General features: G+C 38.0%; 4 protein-coding genes across 9 annotated transcripts; 2 read left to right on the plus strand and 2 right to left on the minus strand.

The window, feature by feature from the left end:
- Nucleotides 1-8429: 8429 nt before the first annotated feature.
- Nucleotides 8430-10785, minus strand: LOC112275951 (F-box protein SKIP28). Of its 5 annotated transcripts, none has more exons than XM_024506772.2 (4): nt 10645-10785; nt 10232-10278; nt 9439-9888; nt 8430-9332 (listed from the first exon to the last, which is right to left on the minus strand). In XM_024506772.2, the coding sequence occupies exons 3-4, from the start codon at nt 9841-9843 to the stop codon at nt 8727-8729; spliced, it is 1011 nt and encodes a 336-aa protein (XP_024362540.1). In that variant the 5' UTR covers nt 9844-9888; nt 10232-10278; nt 10645-10785; the 3' UTR covers nt 8430-8726. The 5 variants fall into 5 exon arrangements, with proteins under 5 accessions (XP_024362540.1, XP_090102609.1, XP_024362539.1 ...); XM_090246483.1 differs by having other exon boundaries at nt 10065-10278; XM_024506771.2 differs by lacking the exon at nt 10232-10278 and having other exon boundaries at nt 10645-10781.
- Nucleotides 10786-10896: 111 nt separating this feature from the next.
- Nucleotides 10897-13435, plus strand: LOC112275950 (uncharacterized). 2 transcript variants are annotated; one of them, XM_024506765.3, is made up of 3 exons: nt 10897-11253; nt 11403-11502; nt 11660-13435. In XM_024506765.3, exons 1-3 carry the CDS (start codon nt 11020-11022, stop codon nt 13141-13143), a joined length of 1818 nt encoding a protein of 605 aa, XP_024362533.1. In that variant the 5' UTR covers nt 10897-11019; the 3' UTR covers nt 13144-13435. The 2 variants fall into 2 exon arrangements, with proteins under 2 accessions (XP_024362533.1, XP_024362534.1); XM_024506766.3 differs by having other exon boundaries at nt 10938-11253; nt 11398-11502.
- Nucleotides 13436-16456: 3021 nt separating this feature from the next.
- LOC112275958 (UDP-glucose 6-dehydrogenase 4) lies at nt 16457-18574 on the plus strand. The gene has a single exon (XM_024506790.3). The coding sequence runs from the start codon at nt 16698-16700 to the stop codon at nt 18138-18140; it is 1443 nt and encodes a 480-aa protein (XP_024362558.1). The 5' UTR covers nt 16457-16697; the 3' UTR covers nt 18141-18574.
- A 1965-nt stretch (nt 18575-20539) lies between these two features.
- On the minus strand, nt 20540-22697 carry LOC112275519 (large ribosomal subunit protein uL3m). Its single transcript, XM_024505938.3, has 5 exons — nt 22314-22697; nt 21953-22162; nt 21730-21834; nt 21445-21558; nt 20540-21307 (listed from the first exon to the last, which is right to left on the minus strand). Exons 1-5 carry the CDS (start codon nt 22680-22682, stop codon nt 21146-21148), a joined length of 960 nt encoding a protein of 319 aa, XP_024361706.3. The 5' UTR covers nt 22683-22697; the 3' UTR covers nt 20540-21145.
- Nucleotides 22698-23153: the final 456 nt, after the last annotated feature.

Here is a 23153-nt window from a genome sequence, read left to right on the forward strand (position 1 = left end):
TTTTGTGATTGTGTTTTTTTTTTAATAATGTTGAGTAGTTTACTTAGTTTCTCCACAATATAAGTACAAATCCTCTTGACAATGTCAAATCTATTTTTACTCAATGAAGAATTTAAAATGTACCATATCAATTTGCATTGATTTCCATGTTGATAAATAACTTTTAAAAAACTTGGGAGTTGATGTTATTACTTAGTTGGTTCTTCTCTAGCCAAGACTTTGTGCTTGATGCCTTTCAAATAATTGATTGTCACATGAAATGGCTTGAGTAATAAATTATTCCAAAGATCTTACTTTTGGCTTTGTCAATAAAAAAAACTTTGATGTTATCCTTCAATCCATATTAAAATTAATTGATAAGGACCTTGTCATTCTATTTTATATTACAAGTAAATTTTTGGAATTCAACAATATATATAGTAGGTGATTGTGATCTTTGTCATAAAGATAAGAACTTTGTCTCTGCTATTCTTTCTCAATAATTATCTTCAAATATAGCCATAAATAATTTTAAGAATGAATTCAAATTATAAAGAAATCATGAATTTTTTTTCCATCAAAAATACAAATCAAGAAAGAGAATTTCTAAATAGAAGTGCACCTATGAACCTAACTTAAGTAAATCCATGAAGGTATTGGAAGGAATGCAACCTTCCATAGAAATAAAAATCCTCAAAATTTTGATTTTGTTCCATCAAACTTATTGGGCATACTAATCCATGTCTCCCTCATATTTATAGAAGCAAAACTTCTTAGATTTGGTTGTGACGTCAATCTATTTGCTTCTTTCAATTGCACAACTTCTTGTTGTAGATTCTACATTTCTTCCATATGTATAGGATTAGTATTCGTATGATTGACATTGGTGATGTATGAAATTTCTACTCTAAGAGTGTTGAAAAGTTTGTAAAGATCTACAATAGTTGTAAATCTATTCTCACTTCCACCAAGTGTAGCATCCATGATTTTTCTTTCTATTTTAAATAACTTAATAAATCAACAAGTCAAATTAAATGAAGGTAATCTGAAACTTCTAATATCAAATGAAAATTTCTACAAAAAGAGATAATCTATTTTCTTCAAAGAAAAAAATTAGTATTAAAAAATTAAATAATTTTTTTAAAGATAGGTAATGTGCAACCTTCAAAATACAACAATTAAAGAAGAATAATCGACTCACTTCTAAAACAAGATAAAAACAATAAGTTAGTACTCTTATCAAATTGTCAAGGATATGAACCTTAAAGAATTAAAATAATAATAGGTCATTGCGTCACTTAAAAAGACTAAAATATTACTCAAAAATGATAATATATTGATCTAAAATGGTTATTGTTAAAGACAAGAAGACTAAAAAGTTTTGAAATAAGAGTAAAGACTAGAAAGGCGTTGACAAGAGTGAAGGCTTCACTCTTGCCTCTATATATATTCTTAACTAGGAAGTACATGGCAATATCCTATAAGATCTTTAAAATATATTGACTTAATAAGACATGTATTTTGATTTGTAAGGCAAGTTTTTTTTTATGTACACCACATAATTAATTTTTTTTGTAAGCTATTAATACATGGTTAACTTTTTGATCAAGTTTCTATCCTATCAATCAACTAAAAATACATATAAAGTCAAAATAGCCTCTATAAAGCTTCTAAAAAGCTTTTGTAGAAAATATTATAAGATAAATATACTTTTACCTACTTCTAATTAATCATATATATAAATATTAAAATAAATATATATATATATCTATGACACATTATCAAGTATATAAATTTACTTCTTGAAATAGAGTAAGCTATCATTGAGAGAGTGATTTTAATGTTATGCATTACCTACCTTCAATCCATTGATAATAATCTTAAAATAAGCATCCCAATAAATAATATCTTTCTATTCTACTTCTTTAGTTTGGTTTGAAATGACATTATTAATAGTAGTGATTTTTGCCTTGTCTTCCAATTCATGCTTTAAGTTTGGTCTCTACAATAAGTTGTTTGGCATAATATATTGTCGCCCTTGCTTATATTCAACTTGAATGTCAAAGAGTTATAATTATTATTTTTAACGACAATATTGTGATTTCATATTTTCTAAAAGCAAATCATATAGGATGGCTGATAGTCAGCTTGAACAATCACTGGCTTTTCTAATAGATAGTGTCGCCATACTTTTATAAGATGTGTAATAGTCAGTTGCTTTTGATCACATACAAAGTAATTGTATTATCATATTACGTGTGTACTTATTTGAAAATGTATCAAGTGGCTAATCGTAGAAGATAAGTAGAAATATAAGAACAATCCTACCAAGTCTAATAGAATCTTAAATAATCTTAAATAAACCTTAATAACTATGTTCAAACTTTAATCAATCCAAAATAAATTTAAAAAAAGTTACAAAAGAAACATAAAGAATTCTAAAGAAATACTAAAAATAAAATTTTTAATATATATTTAATTAAAACTTCAATTAAATCTTAACTAAATCTTAAGTCAAATCTTAATTCAAATCCTAATTAAAATCTTAATTGAATCTTAACCAAATCCTAAATGAAATCCTAATAAAATCTTAATTGATTTTTAATCAAATCTTAGATCAAATACTAATGAAATCCTAATAAAATCCTAAATCCTAAATAAAACTTAAACAAGTTCTAAACCAAATCCTAAGCAAATTCTAGACCAAATCCAAAATCAAATCCTAATCAAATCCTAGATCTTTAAAAAAATTCTTAATAAATTCTATAGCAAATAGAACTTCAACAATTAATAATTGAATTATTGATATAAATTCAAAATTTGTATACTTTTTAACATCTTAATTAAGAATAAGCATAAGAAAGATGAAATCAATCAAACTTATCAGTTGAGAGAAATGCAAGATAATCCAATCGGGTGTTAGATGGCCTCCTACTCCAATCTAAATGTTGAATTTTTAGTGCCAATATTTCCTTCTTCAACTATTTATTTATATCCAAATTTCATCTAAAATATTAAAAATTGAATCTAATATCCATACCAAAAAAAATTATCATTTTAATCCAATTGATAAATCATTGAAGATCTTAAAAATATTTACCAACCCTCAAACTCCAATTTTTGAGACTTCAATCCACAAAAACCTTCATACATCTTGATTTAACCATTTGATTGACTTTAAAATTTCTTCACATATTAACAACTACCACATCAACACATTATCCGAAATTCACTTATATACACACCAAAAACTCGAGAAACCCTCAACTTCATAAACACATTTTATTTCTCAAAATCTAAACCAACTAAGAACATTATTAATTTTGAAAATCTCTCAAAAACTAAATATTGAGTCAATTCATATAAAATTAATGCCTAAAAATTTCTTTTTAAGTTTTCTCTCAAAATTTGCTCTCTAATCTATCAAAAAAACCTTAAAGTCACCATAAAAGCATGGTTTTGTGCCTTGGAATCTAATTTTAACCCGCGTTAACAAGAGATCCTTTCTAAGTATCAATTCTTGGCTTCTTGAGGTAAATTTTACTAAAATCTACTCTCAATTCTTTCCTACATATGCCTATATTATTTAATTTTTTAATATACTTTCTTTTGCCTTATTTATGGTCCTACATAGTAAATAGAAGCCTATTTTTCAAAAAGGCAGTATTAACACTCTTTAGTTTTACTATCTTTATGACTATTATCTATATTTTTAAGATAATTTTTTCTAATATTTAAAAATAAGATCTTCCATAATATAATATTTTCTTTCTTTTTTTTATTCAGTAGCAATATTATATCACAACAACAATCTATCTTTGTAAGCTTGAGTGATTCATACACCAATAATTGAAGGCTCCTACCAAAATTTTATTAAAAAACCACCCCAATAGCAAAGTCAAAAGTATCAATGTCAAGTATACAAGGAAGGTTGGATTTATACGATTGCTATATTAAAGCAATTATGAGTGTCTCTTTCAACTTATTGAAGGCACTTTGCTGCTCTAATTTCCATTCAAATGAGCCACTCTTCTCTAATTACCTTGTTAGTGAGGTATCAATGTGTGCAAATTGCCAAAAGAAATGGCAATAATATCTAAGAAGGTTTAAAAATGAGCAGACTTCAAAAGATCTTAGGAGGTTGGCCAATTTTCTAGCACTTTTGCTTTATCTTGTTCCATATGCATGCCTTTAGAGGATACTATTTGCTCCAAAAAAATGACTTCCAACTTCCAAAGTTCACACTTTAATGTCTTGCAGTAGAAGCAACTATCTTGTAGTTAGAACAACACTTCCCATAAATATTATTCATGCTATGCAAGGATTTTATTATAGACTAAAATATTATCAATAAAGATAATTATATATTTATCTAAAATGTCTCAAAATAATTTGTTTATATGACTCATAAAAGAGGCCAGAGTATTGGTGAGGCCAAAAGGTAAAACAAGCCATTTAAAATGTCTATAGCATGTACAAAATGCCATCTTTTTTATATCATCTTTTGAAATAGGTGTTTTCTAATAGCTATTCTAAAGGTCCAATTTTCTAAAGATGATTGCACTTCAAAATTGATCAAGAAGATCATCTATGCATATAAGTAAATATACATTATTGACATTCTATTTATTGAGGCATCAATAGTCAATACAAAGCCAAAGTCCACCATCATTTTTAGGTACAAAGAGTATAGGTGCTTCCTATGGCAATGTATTTTTTTGAATGAGGTCCTTTTCCAAGAGTTCGTTTGATGTCTTTTACAACTCTTTAAGTTCATTTGGTATTAGATAATAAATTGGCCGACTTATCAATTTAGCTCTGAGTAATAGTTCTATTTGAAAGAGGGTACCTTGATCAAGTGGCACGCGATTAGTTAAGTTAGTTCAAAAGATATCTTAATATTCACGTATAAGTTGCTTTATATGTTTTTCTCCTTTTAATTGTCTTTCCTACCACTAAGAAAAGATTTGGAACCACCTTACATATCGATTGCTTATGCTATATTTGCTTCTTCATTAAAGTTATCCCTACAAGTAAGTATTTAACTGTAGGTCATTTTTCTACCTTATTCAATATAGAGGCACAAAGAGTCACCTTGCATCTATCATCATTGAAGAAGAACATCCTTACTAGCCAATCAACTTGTTTATTTTTCACCTCTAGCCATGGCATATCAAAGATAACATCATATCTAAGCTTTATTATCTTAAATTTTTCTCTCAAAGCATATGTGTCATTCAACCTCAAAATTTCTTCTTCATATGTCTCATTGAATGTGTTCTTTCAATCATCTATTAGGTATATACTTCTTCTTTTAATCATCTTGATTTTAATCTCAAATCGGTCAATAATCCCAATTAAGATGTAATTTTTTATAGAGCTGCAATCCACAAGCACTCAACATGGTTGTCTTCTTAGTTGACATATTAGACACACCAATCGATCTTTTTGATAGTTGTCAAAGGCCATGCCATTTTTCTTTGAAAAATAATAGCTATCCCCAATATTCGTCTTTGGTACTATAATTGGGAAGCCTCGTTTCTTTACTCCGCTTCTTTATTAACTTGGTGAACCTCAAGATTGTGAATTGGCCTTGATTTATATATATTCTAGAATATAAATCAAGCTTGTTTAATTTCAGTCTCGCAAATGTCAATTCCCTTGCCTTAGAGGCTTCTATTAGCCCTTGTAAAATAGCTATTTAATCTAAGAAGTGTTGTATCTAAGCCTCTATTTGAGATAGTTGCGCTATATCTTCTATGGTACAATTTCCATACAAGATTCTACTACCATAATGTCCTCTCTTTTTTCAGCTGACTTCTTTAAAGTAGCTTGTCATACTATCAAAATAGTACTCAATGTAACTATAATAATTAACATTCAATTAAATAGTAGCTATCAATATACTACCAAAGAATAAACTAATACTCACTCTAATATCAATAAAACAAGACAAAACTCTCTCTAAGATCTAAAATTCTTTTAAACTACATCAACATAAATCCCATCACAATGTAAGATAGAGCAAACCAAAACAAAATCAAACATAATTAAACAAAATGGAACAATAAAAGACAAAACATAACAAAAGAAAATAAACAAAAAAAAAACAAAAAAAAAAAAAAAAACAAAACAAAACAAAACAAAACAAAACAAAACAAAACAAAACAAAAAACAAAAAAAAAAAAAAAAAAAAAAAAAAAAAAAAAATACAAACCAAACTTAACTAAGAGAAATGAATCAAAGCCATACTTGATTGAATAACCAAATGGCCTTGGCTAGTCCTATTTATACTTTATCCAACCATCTTAGAACTTTCTAGAATGTTTCTAATGGTAGATTCTACCTAGATAATTGTCCTAAGTTCTTTTAGAATGTTCCATGGTAGATCCTATATAGACCACCAACCTAGCTTCAATTCTAAAAATTACCCAAAAATGACTCCAACTATCCATCTCTATGCATTAACAATACAAATATCCTATTACATTCATTAATGTATGGGAGCAAGAGGAATTGTATGAGCAAAGATAATCATTGTAATTCAACTTTTAGGATGGTGACAATATTGATATAATAGTAATATTTATTATGATTGAATAAGATGGATATTATTTTGTATACTCAATCATTGATTTGAAACAAAACATTCCAACTCACCTCTATTTTCAGTTATGGTATTTGATTATGTCATTTTTTTTGACAAGCATTTTTATTTTATGTTGTATTTTTTTACATAATATTATTTTTAGATATTAATATTAAAATACTTAATTTTAATGCTTTGAGATATTAATATTCTATCAATTTGACATATTTTTACAACTTCTTTACACAACCTTAGTTGCTTAATATGTTAACAAGTTTATGTCTTGTTAATATATCAATCAAATTGACACTATTTTATATTAAAATACAATGAAGTGTACAATTTTGTTGCATTTTGTAAAAAATTGGTACTTAAACAATCTACTCAATTTGAATAATAAAAGCTAAGTATGGCACTTGAGAATTGACTCAAGTTTTAATTTATAATATATTGATAAATTAGAATATAAATATATAGTTGAACCTTTAGAAACAAATCTCCTAAAATCAATATTCTTTAATAATTGATACTTTGTCAAAAAATAGATGTGGTAGTATGGAAAATAATTAATATTTAATAACTAATATAGATATTAAAAATTAATATGATAAGATCATTTTTTTGTCACATCAAGCATTTGGATTATACTTTGCAATCAATTAAGTTTTTCTTCCTTGGACATGGATACTTTTTGTAGTTTATTATTATCAATGATCATATTGTTGTCAATTCTTTTTTCGTATGTATAAGGACAACAAAATTTTCATTTAAAATCTTCTCATGTCCAATTTGTGCTTCTTTTACAAAATAGAATAGCAATTGATATATTGTGGTGCAATAGGAGGTGGTTGATTGCTTCTTTAAGTTCAATTCTTGTACTATTAGCAAAGTCAGTCTCACCATGCAAATTTATTCTTTTAAATTTGTGATGATCATAGAACTTAGATTGTAAATTATTAGAAAATTCAAGGGCCTTATCAAGGCCTAATTAGTCAGTATAATTTTGTATTTTTATTTTTATTTTTATCGAATCATGTAACAATGAAACTCAATAAGCTCAACATTGAAGCACCTAGATTGCAAGAACAATGTCTAATTTGGAAAAAAAAAATAACTATATGGGTTATTTTTCTATTAGCCTAGAATATTCTATATTCTTATATTCACTTTTTTTCTTCAAAATATTGTTGAAAGTGCCTTGAAATCAAATTTAGGTCATACTAACTTGGTACTTTGTTTATTTAACCAAGTCTTTCCAAAAAAATTTAGAATGGGATTGTACCCACATAGTTGTAGTTGCTCTTTGTTGGTTAAATTTCTTAGAAATGTGACATTGCTAAAAACTTGACGTGAGATGTGTTGGAAGAGAAGAGAGAGGGAGAAGTGAAAGAAGATAGAGCTAACAAAGTGAAGAAGTATAAACAAATTGAAGGGTGTCTAGACTTTGAAAGTCCAAGGATAAGTCTTTATATCAAAAGTGATTATTTCTGACACATCACATGTACAATCCGGGAGAAGTCACATGTCACAATGCCAAATCCTACCCATACTCTGACAACTAATATCCTCTACTAATTAATCCCTCCCACTGGAATAGATTGTACTAATTAGCAAAAGTTCAACCGTGTGTGTGTATATATATATATATTAATTAGCATGGAAATTTGTGCAGTACGCCTCCCTTGCCAACTTTAATCAAGGCTGGTTCTGTTTGCCTACCAGAGACAAACAAACCAGTGTTCAGATCACAGTTCTACATGCAAAAACTGTTGTAAACTAGCTCATGAATGATTGGTTGAAGAGATTTAAATCAACCCAACAAATAAGGAATCACAAAAATAAAATAAATGACTACAAACTATAAAAAAAAGGAACCAATCTTTATCACAGTCGTTGCATTGGGTGCCGACACCACCCTAGAATCTAGCAGATGCACAAATTCGGTGCACATTCGAATCCCATACAGGCAGAAAGGTATCAAATGGCTGATGGAATTGCTACAAATGTACGTGAATATTACAAACTTATGTTACTATGCATTCAGACTCCACAAAGACGGAGCTGAATGTCCAGCTGTGATTGCAGCAAACGTGGAGCGAAGTAGCACTGGAATCAATACAGAAATGACACAGGCCAGGTTCAGAGATGAATGAGGAGATCACTCATCAGATTCAGGACCAGTTGAATTGAGAAGGCACATATCGCAAATGAAGCTGCCATCTTCGAATTTGCGTGACAAGGAGACATGATAGCTGCATCCAGCACGGTTGCATTCTGAGCACTTGGGGGATTGGAGCCAACAAGACTGGCACAGGGACTCCAGGCAAAAAGTTTCGCCATTCTCCTCTTCAGTTGTGTCAATGCACATCCCACACTCCTCGCACCGTGCAATGCACAGGTAGCATCCGCGGCACTGATAGAGGGGGTTGTTTCTGCGCTCCTGGCATGTGGGTCGCGTGCAGTCAAACACTAGCCTTGCTCCTCCGCACTTGGGGCAAATCTCGATGTCAATTGCGCGGTCCTCGTCGAAGGGTGGAGACGTTTCTCCTCTATTGAAGTATTGAGGAGTTGAAGCGCTGGAGAGGTTCTCTGAAGGTTGCATCATTGCTAGAAGACTGTTGTAGATCTCAGTTGTAATACCATACAAACCTTGGATGCGGAGCTGAACCAAGCCAGGGAAGTCGGGAGAACGACGATCTGTTTGCAACTTCACCATTCTTAGTATTGCCTCCGCACTCACCCCGGTGCATCCAGCAAGACCAAGCTGGAATAACATCAGCACAGGTGTGAAGACATTAGATTAGAAAACGAATTCGTTGTAGAAAATATTCCAGGTTACAAATTACAGAGGTTGCCCAGGCTGTGAATACCTTGTGAACCAAAGGATTTGCTACTAGGACTGCCTCCACAACTTCTTCAGATATTTTCAAACACTTGACTAAGCTGAGAGACTGGAGACGACCTTGCGCTCGACTTGTCAGCTTCACGAGTTCGACATTTGTGAAATTTTTGTTCGAAGGGGCGTCGACGAGTAATTGTTGCCATGATAATGGATCCCCTCTAATTAAATCCCGTAGCCGCCTGCTTAATGTCTCAAGCGTTAGAAGCTCTCGGAGACCTAAATAAGGAAGTACATAGAACAGCGCCTCATGGGTAGTGTCAGTTTGTGAGCTTCCATCTCCTACCTCTTTTGAATCTACTGTTAAATCTTCCATTGCTGATGATATATCACCACTGCTTGTAGCAGGAACCTCCATGTCAACTACTCCTATCATACTCAATTGAGGAGATGGAATTATTCCAATGCCACCAACATGAATCTGCATGGAATATCATCCACTTTCAAATCAAGAGCGAAAGCCAGAGGTCTCAATTTACCTAACCAACAAACACTAATTGGCACAAGTCCACGTGAAGGCAGCCAGAAAAGGCAAACTAGATTCTCGATGGACTGTTAAGGTCTATTGGAAATACAGCATAGGTACAAAAATCCTACACTGCCATGTGATTGAAGATGGTTGAATTCTGTAGGTATAATTTGAAGGGACATGTAGACCAACTGTCTGTTACACAGATAAAAAGATTGATCGATTTGAGCGAACAAATATAGATAACGATTCTAATCAATTCACTATACACGGCTGAAGACTGTGAACTACAAACCGCTGGTTCGAGTGGAGCACTGTGAGTTTCAGCCAAGGTGCACGAATCTGAACAAGCACACAGAAAAAGATAGCCACACCATGTAAAAAAGAAGACTTTCAGCTCTGCTGACCACTTCCCCTCACCCTAGCAAAATCCAAAGCCTTCCCTCTAGACCTCAATCTCACTATCACTCATCAATTGCCCCAAAAGAAGACGAACGCGCAAACCACCGACCTAACTCAATCACCACAATTGCATCAGAAACAACTCGACTCATTAACTTACGGACTACAGCTTAGATCGAAAACCATACACGGCACTCTAGCAATGTCGAAACAACGGACAAAACAGACTCATCAAGGACTAGCTCAGCTGACACACTGCAACCCTAATAAAAAAACTCCCGGAAAAGCCGCTACATCTCGCCCTACCTCAAACAGTCGCTGCTCTTCTTCGACGATCAAGAGTTCCTTGATGGTGTCGCTGAAATGAACCCACCACCTTCAAACCGAATTGAGCTCAGACCAGCACCCACAGTCGACACAGTATCGAAATTTGGACCACAAGTGAGATGAGCCTCGTTTGTCGAGCCGTCTCATCCACCAGACTCACCAAAAGTGGATGCATGATATGTATTTCTACGTCCACTTCCATTCGACTCTGTGCATCCTCAAAGCCCTGAGCCCTAATTCGGTTTCCATGCTCTGTGCTGGAGTTTTGCTTCTCTAGGCGTAGCAATTGCAAGCCACAGATTGACTCCGTGAATTTGATAGGTTGCTGCCGAGTGAGAGATCGGCAGCAGCAACATGGTGGATCTGCTGGCGCGAGCTGGCCGGGAGTCATTTCGGGTGGGTGCTGCAACGATGAAGAGCAGGGCTATAGTAATTGGGGAAGTTTGGGGAGCCCGAGTACCGAGGACTAGTGTGTGGCTCAATGGCGGCCATGCGTGGGAGGACAAGAGGGACAATGTGGCTTTGCTTTCATTTCCTCGTTTGTGTCCCGCTGCGGATTCTCCGTCCCTGCTCCCTGGACTAGAGGAGGTACGCAATGCGCTCGCTGAATTGCACGCCTAATTGATCCCTTAAGAACTTCCGCGTTGCTTTGTGTTGTGTCGGTAGGGATAGATTGTATCTCCTGCGTTCTAGAGTTCATGAAGGCTATTGACGAACTTCTCTTCTGTACAGAACAGTCTAGAGACTCGAAGACTGCAAGTGGTTTACTGAAGGATGATAGGGCTTCTTCGAGTGTTGCTGCAGAAAGGAGCAGCTACGCTATAGAGTTTAACCGAGGTATTCTGCTGATCTGAACAGATAGATTCTCATTTCTAACTTCAGTTGGTCCTGGTTGGTTACGAGGTAGGGAGCAATGCAAGTCAGGTCATGTCTCGGCTTGCGATAGTTTTTTGCGCATGTCTTGGTTAAGATTTTGATGTTGGGCTCGGCCCAGGAATGCACAGGAGAGCATCTGGGGAGTCGGGTGTTTCCAAGCCGTATGTATATACCCTCCATCCTTCCTCTCGGACAAGCATCCATCCGACGTCCCTCAAGAGACTTCCACATATCAGAATTGCAGGTGCGCCGAAGTACTTGTTTTATTTCAGGAAAGGCGTCTACCATCTCTTGCTTGTCGGGCCAAATTCTTTGTTGCTGCCAAGATCATCAATCAGAATGAAATTTCCATGCAAACTCGAAATAGAGGAAGCTCCCGACGTAGTTGTGGATTCACAGAATAAAATATCAGACAAAACCATGGAGAAGGATCGTGTGGGCTTGCATTACATGCGTCATGGTTCAGAGTTCCTGTTGGGAGTGAGAGGTTCAAGGGAGGACGTGGAAATCATCAAATCCCGAATAGCTAATTTTTTGAGGACAGAGCTTCACTTAGAAGTTGGCCTTGCATCTCATGTGCACATTCAAAGTGGTTCCGTGGTGTTCCTGGGGACGCGGATAGCTGGGCTTTTAGATAACAAAACACGAAGGCGTTTTTCCAAAGAAATTGAGAAACGCAGGCGAAGCAAGATCCGCTTTCAAAGAATGGCCGAAGTGCGCACTGATACCTGGCACAATGAATTGAAGGATCTAGCTCTACAGTCGTGGGCATTTGGCTTGAAAAAAACGAAGCAGAAGCTGCAGTCGTGGGAAATCGCTAAGCAGGCTATGCACAAGAAATCACAAGAATTGGCTAGTAATTTTGTTATTGATCAGATTGACAGGGGACAGACGCGAGATGCAATTCAGCGTATACTGGACAAAGAAGAGGAGGTATTTTTTGATGCCCCGAGCACTGGTTTACCTGAACCAATACTCCGTGCTCACAAGCGTCTCACGAGACTTATGGAGAAATATCTTGAAGATGAAACAGCATATGAAAAGAGGACAAAAGCTATAGAGAGGGCGCAACCTAGAGCTCCAAGGGAGCAAGATGAAGGCGTGATACCTCTGCAACTACTCGCACCTATGGAAATCGTCACCGAGAAGCTGCGCATTAAGGGAATTTTGCAGCCTAGTAAAGCGCTTCCGACTGTGCTCACTTCCATGTTAAGCTCTTCTGATGAGGCTATTGTTTCTTACTTTGCCGCTTTGGGGACCTGTCTTCTGAGCTACTATCGATGTTGTGATAATTTCCAGAAGGTGCGTAGGCTAGTAGACCACCAAGTGCGGTGGTCTGCACTGTTCACTCTTGGAAGCAAACATGGCTGTTCCGCTAGAAAAATTATCAGGCAGTTTTCTCGAGGGCCCAGGATCTTGAATCGGAAGGGGGAAGTCGTTGTAGAATATCCAAGCTCCCTTGACATCTTACGCATGGGCAAGAAGTTCTTGCTTCATGTGCAACACAACTCATTGGATGATATACTGCGCTCCAAGCGTTTGCAGCTCCTTCCCAGCGAGGATAAGAAGGGCCCGCGAAGGGTTCGTTTACGAGATATCTAAATCTTACCAGGTAGAAGCAAGTTCCTCTTGATTTCATTCAATGACAGTCTAGTAGTTTAGGTAGGGCTTCCTAATTGTCGCTGGAAGAAGATTTGTTTTTGTGTTATGTTGGACCATCTCTGTTCTTTGAAGTGATACTTCATAGATAACAGATATTGTAAAAAGCAAGGTGAACTTGGTCTGTAGGAAACTTCTATGACAAATATCTTTGTTTGTACTTGCTGGTATTGGACAGCCTCGGGTCTAGGCATTCTTGGAGTTAATCTCTCTACCAAATCTCGCATTCTTGCTATCTTTTGGCTTTACTACCTCATTATCACTAGGACTTCACAGCCTTCACAGAAGTGGCGTGGCACACTACTACATGCATGAGCTTTCATGGTATAATGCAGTTTGTTTCTCATCTGATGAGACATCAAATCAATCAGATGACTGTTCCAGTGGTATTGTTTTCCATCTCTGAGGATTAGCCTCAGAATATCACTTAGCCATGCTTGCCACAGTCTTATCTTTTTGTGTATTGTCACCGTACGAATTATACAGATAATGTTATGTTTTTTGCTTCTACAACCTCGGTTAACTGGAGGTCAAATATTCTTTAAAGAAAGCAATGATTTTGGTACTTTGATCAGCTGTTGGAAATGATAGGAAGACCTGGAACAGTGGGTGAATCCTTGAAAAACATCATGGAACAATTGAGTGCTGGAGTATAACTCTATTAAGGTACTTTATACTGCAGCCAATGATGAGACAGAACTGTAAATCTTCCCCAGGCTGCCAGTCAACTGTATGCATGAGGTTTCCCATGAATATGTCGATTCTCTCTCTCAATCTGAAAGCGTGAGACCCCAGAATACTGAAAAATAATTCTGGGGCCAATTATACTGCAACTAGTTTCTGGGAAAAAAAACTTAGATAGCTAACTTTGGTAATTTTTACGAGAGAAGGTGATGGGTTGTGACTTTTAAAGCTCGTGATTGGTTGAGATTCAGAAGTATTTCTTGGTTGGCTTTGTATTTGGAAAAATCAACAAAAGGGTCATGAAAGGAAATAATGAGGTGGAATGTATTTTTTTCTTGTATGGTGTGAATAGTATTGTTCCTTAGGATTTATGTTGGGTTTTTTTTTTAAATAGTTTTGTTGAAATTAGAGAGATTATATCAAAAATTACTTTAAATGTTTACAAAAAAGTAGATAAATAACATCAAATATTTTACACTTACCAATGTTTATAGAATTAAGATATGAGCTGCAAGATTTGATATCATAGAAGAAAAATAATTTTGTCCATTTTATGTCCTCTTATCACTTTTATACTAAGTCCAAAGAGAAGTGCTTCAAAAGAACAACTCTTCTTAACCAAACAAGGCACTTTATGTATCTTTTAGATCACAATATTTAGAAATGGATTTCTAGGTGTATATATATATATTTATGTATATATGTATGTATGTAAATATATATGTATATATATTTAATGAGATCTCTGCAAAAGCATAGTTTTTAAGCATTATAAAAATCAACATCCTTAAGAACCAAAATTATTTTCTAGTGTACCATTAAAAAAATATATTATAATAGTACCATCATACAACATAATTTTATGATAATAACCTCATTTATTAATACATACAAAATAAATGTAGGACAAATAGAAACTACATAAAGCTTTAAGAATAATAAAATATTTATTACAACTAAAATAATATTTAATTATAAATATTTTGTAACACTCTCTAACATATGTATTTCCTATCAACTATATAAAATTACTTTGAAAATAAAATAAAATATTAAAAAATAAAAATTTGATTCAATTTTTATTATTTTTAAAAAAGAATATTAATATGTTTTCTTGATGCATTAACAAACCAATATTAATTCATATTATAATTATAAAAAATAATATAATATTCAGCTCAATAATACGTCGTAATGACTATAACTTTGCTTTTAGAACAAGCCAACCTTTTCAATTTCCACCTCAGGACTAAAATCTCAAACAAAAAATCAATATAAAGCAAAACCTTGACTTGTCAAAACATAACAGTAAATATGGTTAAAGCTGTTGTTAACTAGCAATTGGTCCACTTGAAGATTGAAAAATAATGTTATCAATATACTATAGTTAAAATTAAGGACAAATATTCAACTTACGCTTATTTTACAACTATAAATATGATGGTATTAATTAATTAATAGTGAATGATTGATTGACAAAGCCATGAGTAGTAAAGTAGAAGGTACCATGCATGTAATAAATTCGTTCAAATTCGGTTTCAGGTGGCATACATGTAGAGATCTCAAACTTTTTCAGAATCCGAATCAGCTTTTTCGTGACCAAAGATAATCGCAACCTTTTTCCCTTCTCCGTAGCACCAAGTCCTCGAAATTCCTCTCAAACTATTTTGATTCCCTGTGTGGAGGTGCAGAGCGGGTGGACGCCAATCACGGGCTGCACCCCTCCTCCCAACCCGCGATTTTGTAGGTGGGTACGTGGCATCTCTGGTTCTGTTTGGCTCCCAAAACCTGGCAAATTGACCCCATTCACACTGCGCACTATTGTTCAAGGCTTCTGATATAAAGGTAAAGGTAAACGTAAAAGTAGTTTTGGAGACCCCATTCCGCCTCATGCCTACTGTTACATGTGACCACGTTTAGCGGCCACTCATTGCTCGCACGCTACAGAGGAACACGCTCCAGATCTGCGTTCCCCTTTAGGTTCCCCTTCTCGTTCCCCTTCTTTGAGAACCCTTCCCGAGATTCCCACGAGCCTGCAGGTCGTAATCTGCCAGATCTCCTTTCCGAGGGTTACTATACCATCACCGATTTACTCCCTGCTGAGGTGGCGGGCCAGAACGCCAGGGGAGAGAGCCTAAGTGGCCAACGTGGCACGTTTGTAGGATGGTGGGAACGCGGGAACGCTCTCCCCTCGACCCGGTTCTCGACCATCATGGGGCTTCAACAACGATGGGCACGTCTCTTTCACGATTTGAACTAACGAGACTTCTCACTAGAACTCTGAGGTCGACAGTTCTAGCTCGGAACCTGACTGTCGGACAAACAACGGCGTGGGAGAGGGGATCCTATATCCGCGTTTGGGACCCAGCCTTGTCACGAATGCTCCAGGGAACCAATGGAGAAGGCACCCCATGACCCCATTGCGATTCCCGAGGCACAAAGGTCCCACGAGTGGCCCCCTAAAACCACGTGGGCCCGAAACCCAAAGCAGTGCAATCCCAGATTTACAACCGCCGATGCGGGTCGCCTTTAAAGGTTAGATCGCCTTTAAAAGTAACCCGCCTTACAAGGTCTCCTCGGCCCATACCTTTCTTCCCCGACTCCAGCTCTTGTTGCTTCTATGTTTCCTTCCTCCCCCTCCTCGCCTCGGAAGGGTCTCCTGGTCGCTCGGCTGTTTGTCGCTCTGTTGCAGCCATCCCGGACTAACGCATTGTTGCTTTCTCACCGTCGTTGCCTCGTTCTTACTCTGCGAAGCTATATCTCTTCAGATATATCTCTACACCGCTGGTGTTAGTCTTGAATAGCCGGGCAAGATGGTGAAGATTTGCTGCATTGGTGCTGGCTATGTCGGTGGGCCAACCATGGCCATGATTGCCTTGAAGTGTCCGGATATTGAGGTCGTGGTGGTGGACATTAGTAAGCCCAGGATTGCGGCCTGGAACAGCGATGAACTGCCGATTTACGAGCCAGGGTTAGACGAGGTGGTGAAGAAGTGCAGAGGAAAGAACCTGTTCTTCTCGACCGAGGTGGAGAAGCACGTTGCGGAGGCCGACATTGTGTTCGTGTCTGTGAACACACCCACGAAGACCAGGGGATTGGGAGCCGGCAAGGCCGCGGATCTTACCTACTGGGAAAGCGCTGCGCGTATGATTGCTGACGTTTCCAAGAGTGACAAGATCGTGGTTGAGAAGTCGACCGTGCCGGTGAAAACTGCCGAGGCTATTGAGAAGATTCTAACACACAACAACAAGGGGATTAATTTCCAGATCTTGTCGAACCCTGAGTTTTTGGCTGAAGGTACCGCAATCGAAGATTTGGAGAAGCCCGACCGTGTTCTGATCGGAGGGCGCACGACCCCCGAGGGGCAGAAGGCTGTGGCGGCCTTAAAGGCAGTGTATGCTCACTGGGTGCCTGAGGACCGCATTATCACCACTAACCTGTGGTCCGCTGAACTCTCCAAACTCGCCGCCAACGCCTTCTTGGCCCAGAGGATTTCTTCTATTAATGCCATGTCCGCCTTGTGCGAGTCCACAGGCGCTGACGTGAGTGAGGTTGCCTACGCTGTCGGCAAGGACTCTCGTATTGGCCCCAAGTTCTTGAACGCAAGCGTTGGATTTGGTGGGTCTTGCTTCCAGAAGGATATCCTCAACCTCGTGTACATCTGCGAGTGCAATGGCCTCCCAGAAGTCGCCCACTACTGGAAGCAGGTAGTGTCGATCAACGACTATCAGAAGACGAGATTCGTCAAGCGTGTTGTCTCCTCCATGTTCAACACGGTCTCGGGTAAGAAGATTGCCATCCTCGGGTTTGCTTTCAAGAAGGACACTGGTGACACCCGCGAAACTCCCGCCATTGATGTCTGTCATGGCCTTCTTGGTGACAAGGCTCAGCTCAGCATCTATGACCCCCAGGTCACTGAGGATCAAATCAAGCGCGACTTGGCCATGAACAAATTCGACTGGGACCATCCCCAGCACTTGCAGCCCCAGAGCCCCACCGCATTCAAGCAAGTCTCCGTAGTGTGGGATGCATATGAAGCATGCAAGGATGCCCACGGCATTTGTATCATCACTGAATGGGATGAGTTCAAGAAGCTCGACTACCAAAAACTATACGACAACATGCAGAAGCCCGCGTTCCTTTTCGACGGCCGCAATGTTCTTAACGTTGAGGAGATGCGCAAGATTGGGTTCGTGGTCTACTCCATAGGCAAGCCCCTTGACCCATGGGTCAAGGATTTACAGGTATCCATCTAGATTTAGAACTGTAGCGCATCACTGATTCCCATTCACTTACTTACTCGATTGATTCTTTATTTCTGATTGATTGTAACCGGTCAGAAAACATCCTAGTCTCCTTCTGTAACCTCGACATCCTTGGAATCGACTCTCCTGGCTGCGATGCAGGTAGGGGATACATGTGGACACTAGTATAGAAAACAATACTGCACTGAGTGCCTTGATGCGTGGCTGCACATATTGAATGAAGCTGAGCTGATTTTGATATTTAGACCTGGCGCTAGATTTGAGGTTCTAGGCCTGGTGCACACGTTCCTAGGTCAGATGGGGTCCTCTGTAGTTCGGAGGCGGTGGGTTTTGCTTCAGATGTTCATGTCAAGGAGAGCGTGTGACTCCAGAGCTGCAATATGCGCATTATAAATGAATCATCACGTTGTGGTGTTACCGTCCTAGTGAATTTGTCCTCCTCTCGATTCCTTACCTCCCTTTCGTCTCGAAGAGAAGTATCTGATGATGCCGACTTGTTATAAATTGTTGTGAACATGCACCTGAACTTGTGCTGTCAAGTTAAGCTTGATGATCTAATTGATACTTGAATGCAATTTAGACCTGTATTTGCTTTGCTTTGTTGTGCCTGATGTTGACTCCATTGAGAAATGCAAACTAGTCAATCCTGTCTCAGGGACAGACAGCTTATTTGGAAATGACATCGTAGACAGTTAAAGATTACTGAATATACCGACCGAATGTTGAGAACACGGAACGATTAACCTGATTTTCAGTCCTGTCTTACACTCCCGGAACTGAAATCTGCAGACGGTAGCTTCCAAACGTTGTTAATAGCTCCCTACATCTCTCTGTCGTTCGCTACAATCTCACTGTGAATCTGCAAAGACTACTGACGTCCGAGTGAAACGACCAGAATCATTGTTCTGAGATTTTCTCATTTATCGATACACACCTACATTATTCTTCACACCAATATACTGCTGAACTAACATCTCGGCTTGAGCCAGAGCTGATGTAAGGTATGACAAACGATTTCAGGTAGAATTTGTCACACATGGAAGCTTATTCGTTCGTCCCCGAATTTTCTCCCTTGAGTGTTTTCTGTATATGAATTCTCTAAGGCGGAACTTAATAATTTCAAGTTTCAGATAAACGAAGACAGATCACCTCCCTTAGCTTAGCTAGCGTTATACGAGGTTATAAACCACTTATTGATTCAAGTGCAAAGCCTTCCTTCCAAAGTGGGAAAAATTCGAATGTTCTCCTCAATTCTGGTTATAAGGAAAAAGCAACAGAAACCACCTTATCACTGACAAGGTTTCTAACCGTGTCATATAATTAATATTGAATATGTTGACACTTGTCTATTACGGGAAAAGGTTATGGCTTCTGGGCAACGTGAGGGTGCTTGGATCACCTTCAGCAGGGTTATAGGCCTATTCTCACGCTGTTCCATTAGAATAGCGGTGGAGTGATCATCTTCCGCATGCGCTCTGGGATTCTTTGTTGCAAATCATCGAACTCTCATTCTCAGAACGCATCCCTCGGAAAAACTACCACACGTTCCATGTTGTCTTGTGGACCTCTGAATGGTGAAGTCAGAATCAGACCATCTAGAAACCTACATAAAAAGAACTTCAGAAGGAAATCCACGTAATCAGAGTAGCACAAGAGAACCCATATTCTGAGTTCATTCGTACATTCACTAATGCCTAGCGGGAATGTAGCCGCCCTTCGCCAGAACGCAGTTGAGTTATGAGGCGGCATCATGGACATTACCACCCGCCTCCGCAGTAACAGAAGCATGGCATTGCTGGTGTGGGACGAGATGAATGAGGTGTAGGGCGAGGCGAGTAGCCGCCATTTCATGCGACTGCTGTGGATCTTTTCTCTGGGCTCTGCTAGGATCGAGTGTGCAATTTGGTGCAAACCGAAACTCACTCTCAAAGTTCGCTTCACGGAACTTCCGACCAAGACACTTTCAGATGAAGCGCCTTCTGTGTTCCTCAATTCTGCATCCTGAGATGAGATCTCTCTTGGAGAAATGAAATGGTTGGTAATGCCTCGAAATCCAAACGAATCCGTGAATTATAAGGTTGCTGATAGCGACTATTCAAATAGGAGGTGTTGGAATTTGAGGGTTTCGAAGCTCTAGATTACCAGAATCTGAATGAAAGGCTGGTAAATATTCCTAAAAATTGAAAGAAGAGTAACATACTTACATGGTATATAACTGAGAGGATATTCTAGAATACACCTGTGTGGTGAGAATAACATACAAAACCTTTTAATTTAGCCACCATAGCGAGAAGAGTCTTGCATACGTTGTAGAGGAATTCGTCGTAATTAATTATAGATTAACTTTATGACAAGCAAACCGAGTCAAATACAAGGAACAAAATCCCAGGTCCATTGCAACTTCTTTGATTATGGAAATGGAACAAATGAGTAACTTTGCTCATGAGCGTGATGATGCTGCTAAAAATAGACCAAGGTGCACCATGTAGAACGTCCTAAACTAATAACGATGCACACAGAACAATAACATTGTGGCCACCTTCCAGCTCCATTGAATACTACTGCAACTATTATTTTGCTAGCAACTCGAGTACCAGAACAAGGGCTTGTCATTTTCACCGACTGAATATACACTTCGTGTGCCATGCTCCACCCCTTGTCTTCAGGTTGCTAGTTACAGTCGCACCACAAGAGAAATTGATTTTAAGCTTAACTGTAAGTCTACAATCCTTAAGACTCACGTTCTCACTCCTCTTCAGCGCCGCATGGCAGAGTCAGAATGCTGCCTAACGAAACTAATTACTTCTTGGGCCATTCTCATTATGCACATGTGGAAGTAAGAAGAATCCGTCTCAACAGGAACTTACGCCAGTGTAAGACCTTCACCACATGGCTATGCATCCTAAATGATGAAGTTAAGGAGAGACCGAAATGCTCAGTAACAAAGATTAGCTCTACCAGATCTGCTAAAGAAACTTTCAAAGATCTCCAAGGTTCTACTCTTCTAAGAATGGATCAACTTCACCAAAATCAGCAACCAATGCGGAGAGGTCGTCATCTTCATCTGGCGCATACGTGGGAAAAGGAACAACTGAAAAGTCTGGCTTCTTATAGAAAGCGTCTCTGATGTAAACAAAGTTTCCCTTGTGCCCAGGCACCTATTGACATCAAACAAAAGACTTTAGGTCAGAATGATGCAAGACGCAAATTTCACCTATTCTATGTTGAGATTCAAACATTTCAGCAAATGCATTAGAAAGGACATGCACTTTTCAGGAAAAAACATCTAGAATACCTGGCCCCGAACCCAGATAAGATCTCTTTCGGGTTCAATCTTGTAAATCCATACATTCTTCACTGTTCTCCTCACCGCACCCATATGCCCTGCCATCTTCTTGCCCTTAAAGACCTGTACTGAAAACCATCCATTAAATCTAGCATCAATACGCTCCACTTCCATTTAATTGATACACTTTCACTCACACTAGATTCTAGTTGATGGAAATGAACAATGCATCCAGAGTTACAACTTGAAAGCACACAATTGACTCAAGGAAAGATGACCAGAACGGTGACTTACCTTGCCAGGATCCTGACGTCCACCAGTGGACCCTAAACTTCGATGTGAGAGTGAAGCACCATGAGATGCGGGCATACCAGCAAAACCCCACCGTTTCATTCCTCCCTGTTACAAAACACAAGCACCTATAAAATCACTACAACTATTTTCCTCTGGAAACTAGTCATCCACCACCTTCGAATTTGTACACATGAATTGCAAGAGCAATAGAGTTCGTCCCAACCTGAAACCCTTTGCCAGTGGTGATCCCGGCGATGTCAACGTACTGGCCAGGCCTAAAGTGACGCACTGAAAGCTCGGTGCCCAATGGCAAAAGTGCATCCTCAGTCACAGGAAACTCAGCCAGATGTTGCTTCAACGGGACTCCTGCTGCCCTGAAGTGCCCTAACTCAGGCTTTGTTAGTTGCTTTGGCTTTCTCTGCCCTGCACCGATCTGGAGATGCACAAAAATCGCGCTCATAATTCAGAAACACGGAGTGTCCACTTCCACATACCAAAAAAAAAAAAAAAAAAAAAAAAAAACACGTCACTATACGTTCTCCCATTCTCTTGAAAACTTGAAGGGTGAAGCATGAGAGACGCACCTGCAGAGCGAAATGACCGTCTGTCTCCTCCGTCTTGACCTGCACCACATGATTGTCGTTCACCCACAACACCGTCATGGGCACCCGAGCGCCCCACTTGTCCCATATCGCCGTCATTCCGCATTTCACCGCTATGACGCCCGTCCGGAACGACTCCTTGCCGGCTCTCGCTACTGCTTCTGCCATCGCCATGCTTGCTACTGCCGATCCCACCACCAATTGGCGGCACCGAGGACACTCTTGCTTGCTAAACCCCACACTCCCCTCAGTGCATGGCGCACAGGAAACTGCGAAGAGGAACAAAGCCTCGGGGCTAGCATTAGGGTTTAGTGGATGCAGCAGCCGAGCGTATTCTCGAACAGAATACATCCATTAGTTCGAGGTGATGAATCGAAGTCTCAACTCATAAGGTGGTTGTGAGGATTTCTCGTTGCGTGCGGTGGGAAAGGGGACTTCCTTCGAATTTTTGACAATGGTTACGGGGCTCGGAAGATTAAATTAGGAAAGATGTGAATACTTAAGCTCTCATCACAGTAGTATCAAAGAGTTAAAATAATGTCTCTCTATTTCTGAAGTTTTAAGTCTCACTACATCGAGTGCTAACTACAGACTATTTGGTACAAAAAAAAAAAATGACAATAATAACAAAAATAGATAAAATAAATAAAATTACTCAATGCAATTGAACATGAGTTTTGGCGAATAAGTCTTGATCCACATTTATTGAAGCTAATGTTAACTTTTGTTTCTGTTATCTATACAACTATATAATAAGTTATTTCTTTCTTTTTCTACATTTTAAATTTATTTATCAGGTTTGAACGATAATAATAACAGAAA

Source organism: Physcomitrium patens, chromosome 23 (assembly GCF_059467195.1).
Source record: "Physcomitrium patens ecotype Gransden chromosome 23, ASM5946719v1, whole genome shotgun sequence".
Lineage (NCBI taxonomy): Eukaryota > Viridiplantae > Streptophyta > Bryopsida > Funariales > Funariaceae > Physcomitrium > Physcomitrium patens.

What these genes read in the sequence shown, in the direction of transcription:
- LOC112275519 (XM_024505938.3), bottom strand. Translation starts at nt 22,682, where the DNA reads ATGTATTCTGTTCGAGAATACGCTCGGCTGCTGCATCCACTAAACCCT. An exon ending in ACGGTCATTTCGCTCTGCAG is followed by an intron (nt 22,163 to 22,313) that starts GTGCGTCTCTCA and finishes GTGCATCTCCAG; the next exon opens with ATCGGTGCAGGGCAGAGAAA. An exon ending in CCACTGGCAAAGGGTTTCAG is followed by an intron (nt 21,835 to 21,952) that starts GTTGGGACGAAC and finishes GTTTTGTAACAG; the next exon opens with GGAGGAATGAAACGGTGGGG.
- LOC112275950 (XM_024506765.3), top strand. Translation starts at nt 11,020, where the DNA reads ATGGTGGATCTGCTGGCGCGAGCTGGCCGGGAGTCATTTCGGGTGGGT. An exon ending in TGCTCCCTGGACTAGAGGAG is followed by an intron (nt 11,254 to 11,402) that starts GTACGCAATGCG and finishes TGTACAGAACAG; the next exon opens with TCTAGAGACTCGAAGACTGC. An exon ending in CGCTATAGAGTTTAACCGAG is followed by an intron (nt 11,503 to 11,659) that starts GTATTCTGCTGA and finishes GGCTCGGCCCAG; the next exon opens with GAATGCACAGGAGAGCATCT.
- LOC112275951 (XM_090246483.1), bottom strand. Translation starts at nt 10,118, where the DNA reads ATGTCCCTTCAAATTATACCTACAGAATTCAACCATCTTCAATCACAT. An exon ending in ATCTTCAATCACATGGCAGT is followed by an intron (nt 9,889 to 10,064) that starts GTAGGATTTTTG and finishes TATTCCATGCAG; the next exon opens with ATTCATGTTGGTGGCATTGG. An exon ending in CAAATCCTTTGGTTCACAAG is followed by an intron (nt 9,333 to 9,438) that starts GTATTCACAGCC and finishes ATGTTATTCCAG; the next exon opens with CTTGGTCTTGCTGGATGCAC.
- LOC112275958 (XM_024506790.3), top strand. Translation starts at nt 16,698, where the DNA reads ATGGTGAAGATTTGCTGCATTGGTGCTGGCTATGTCGGTGGGCCAACC.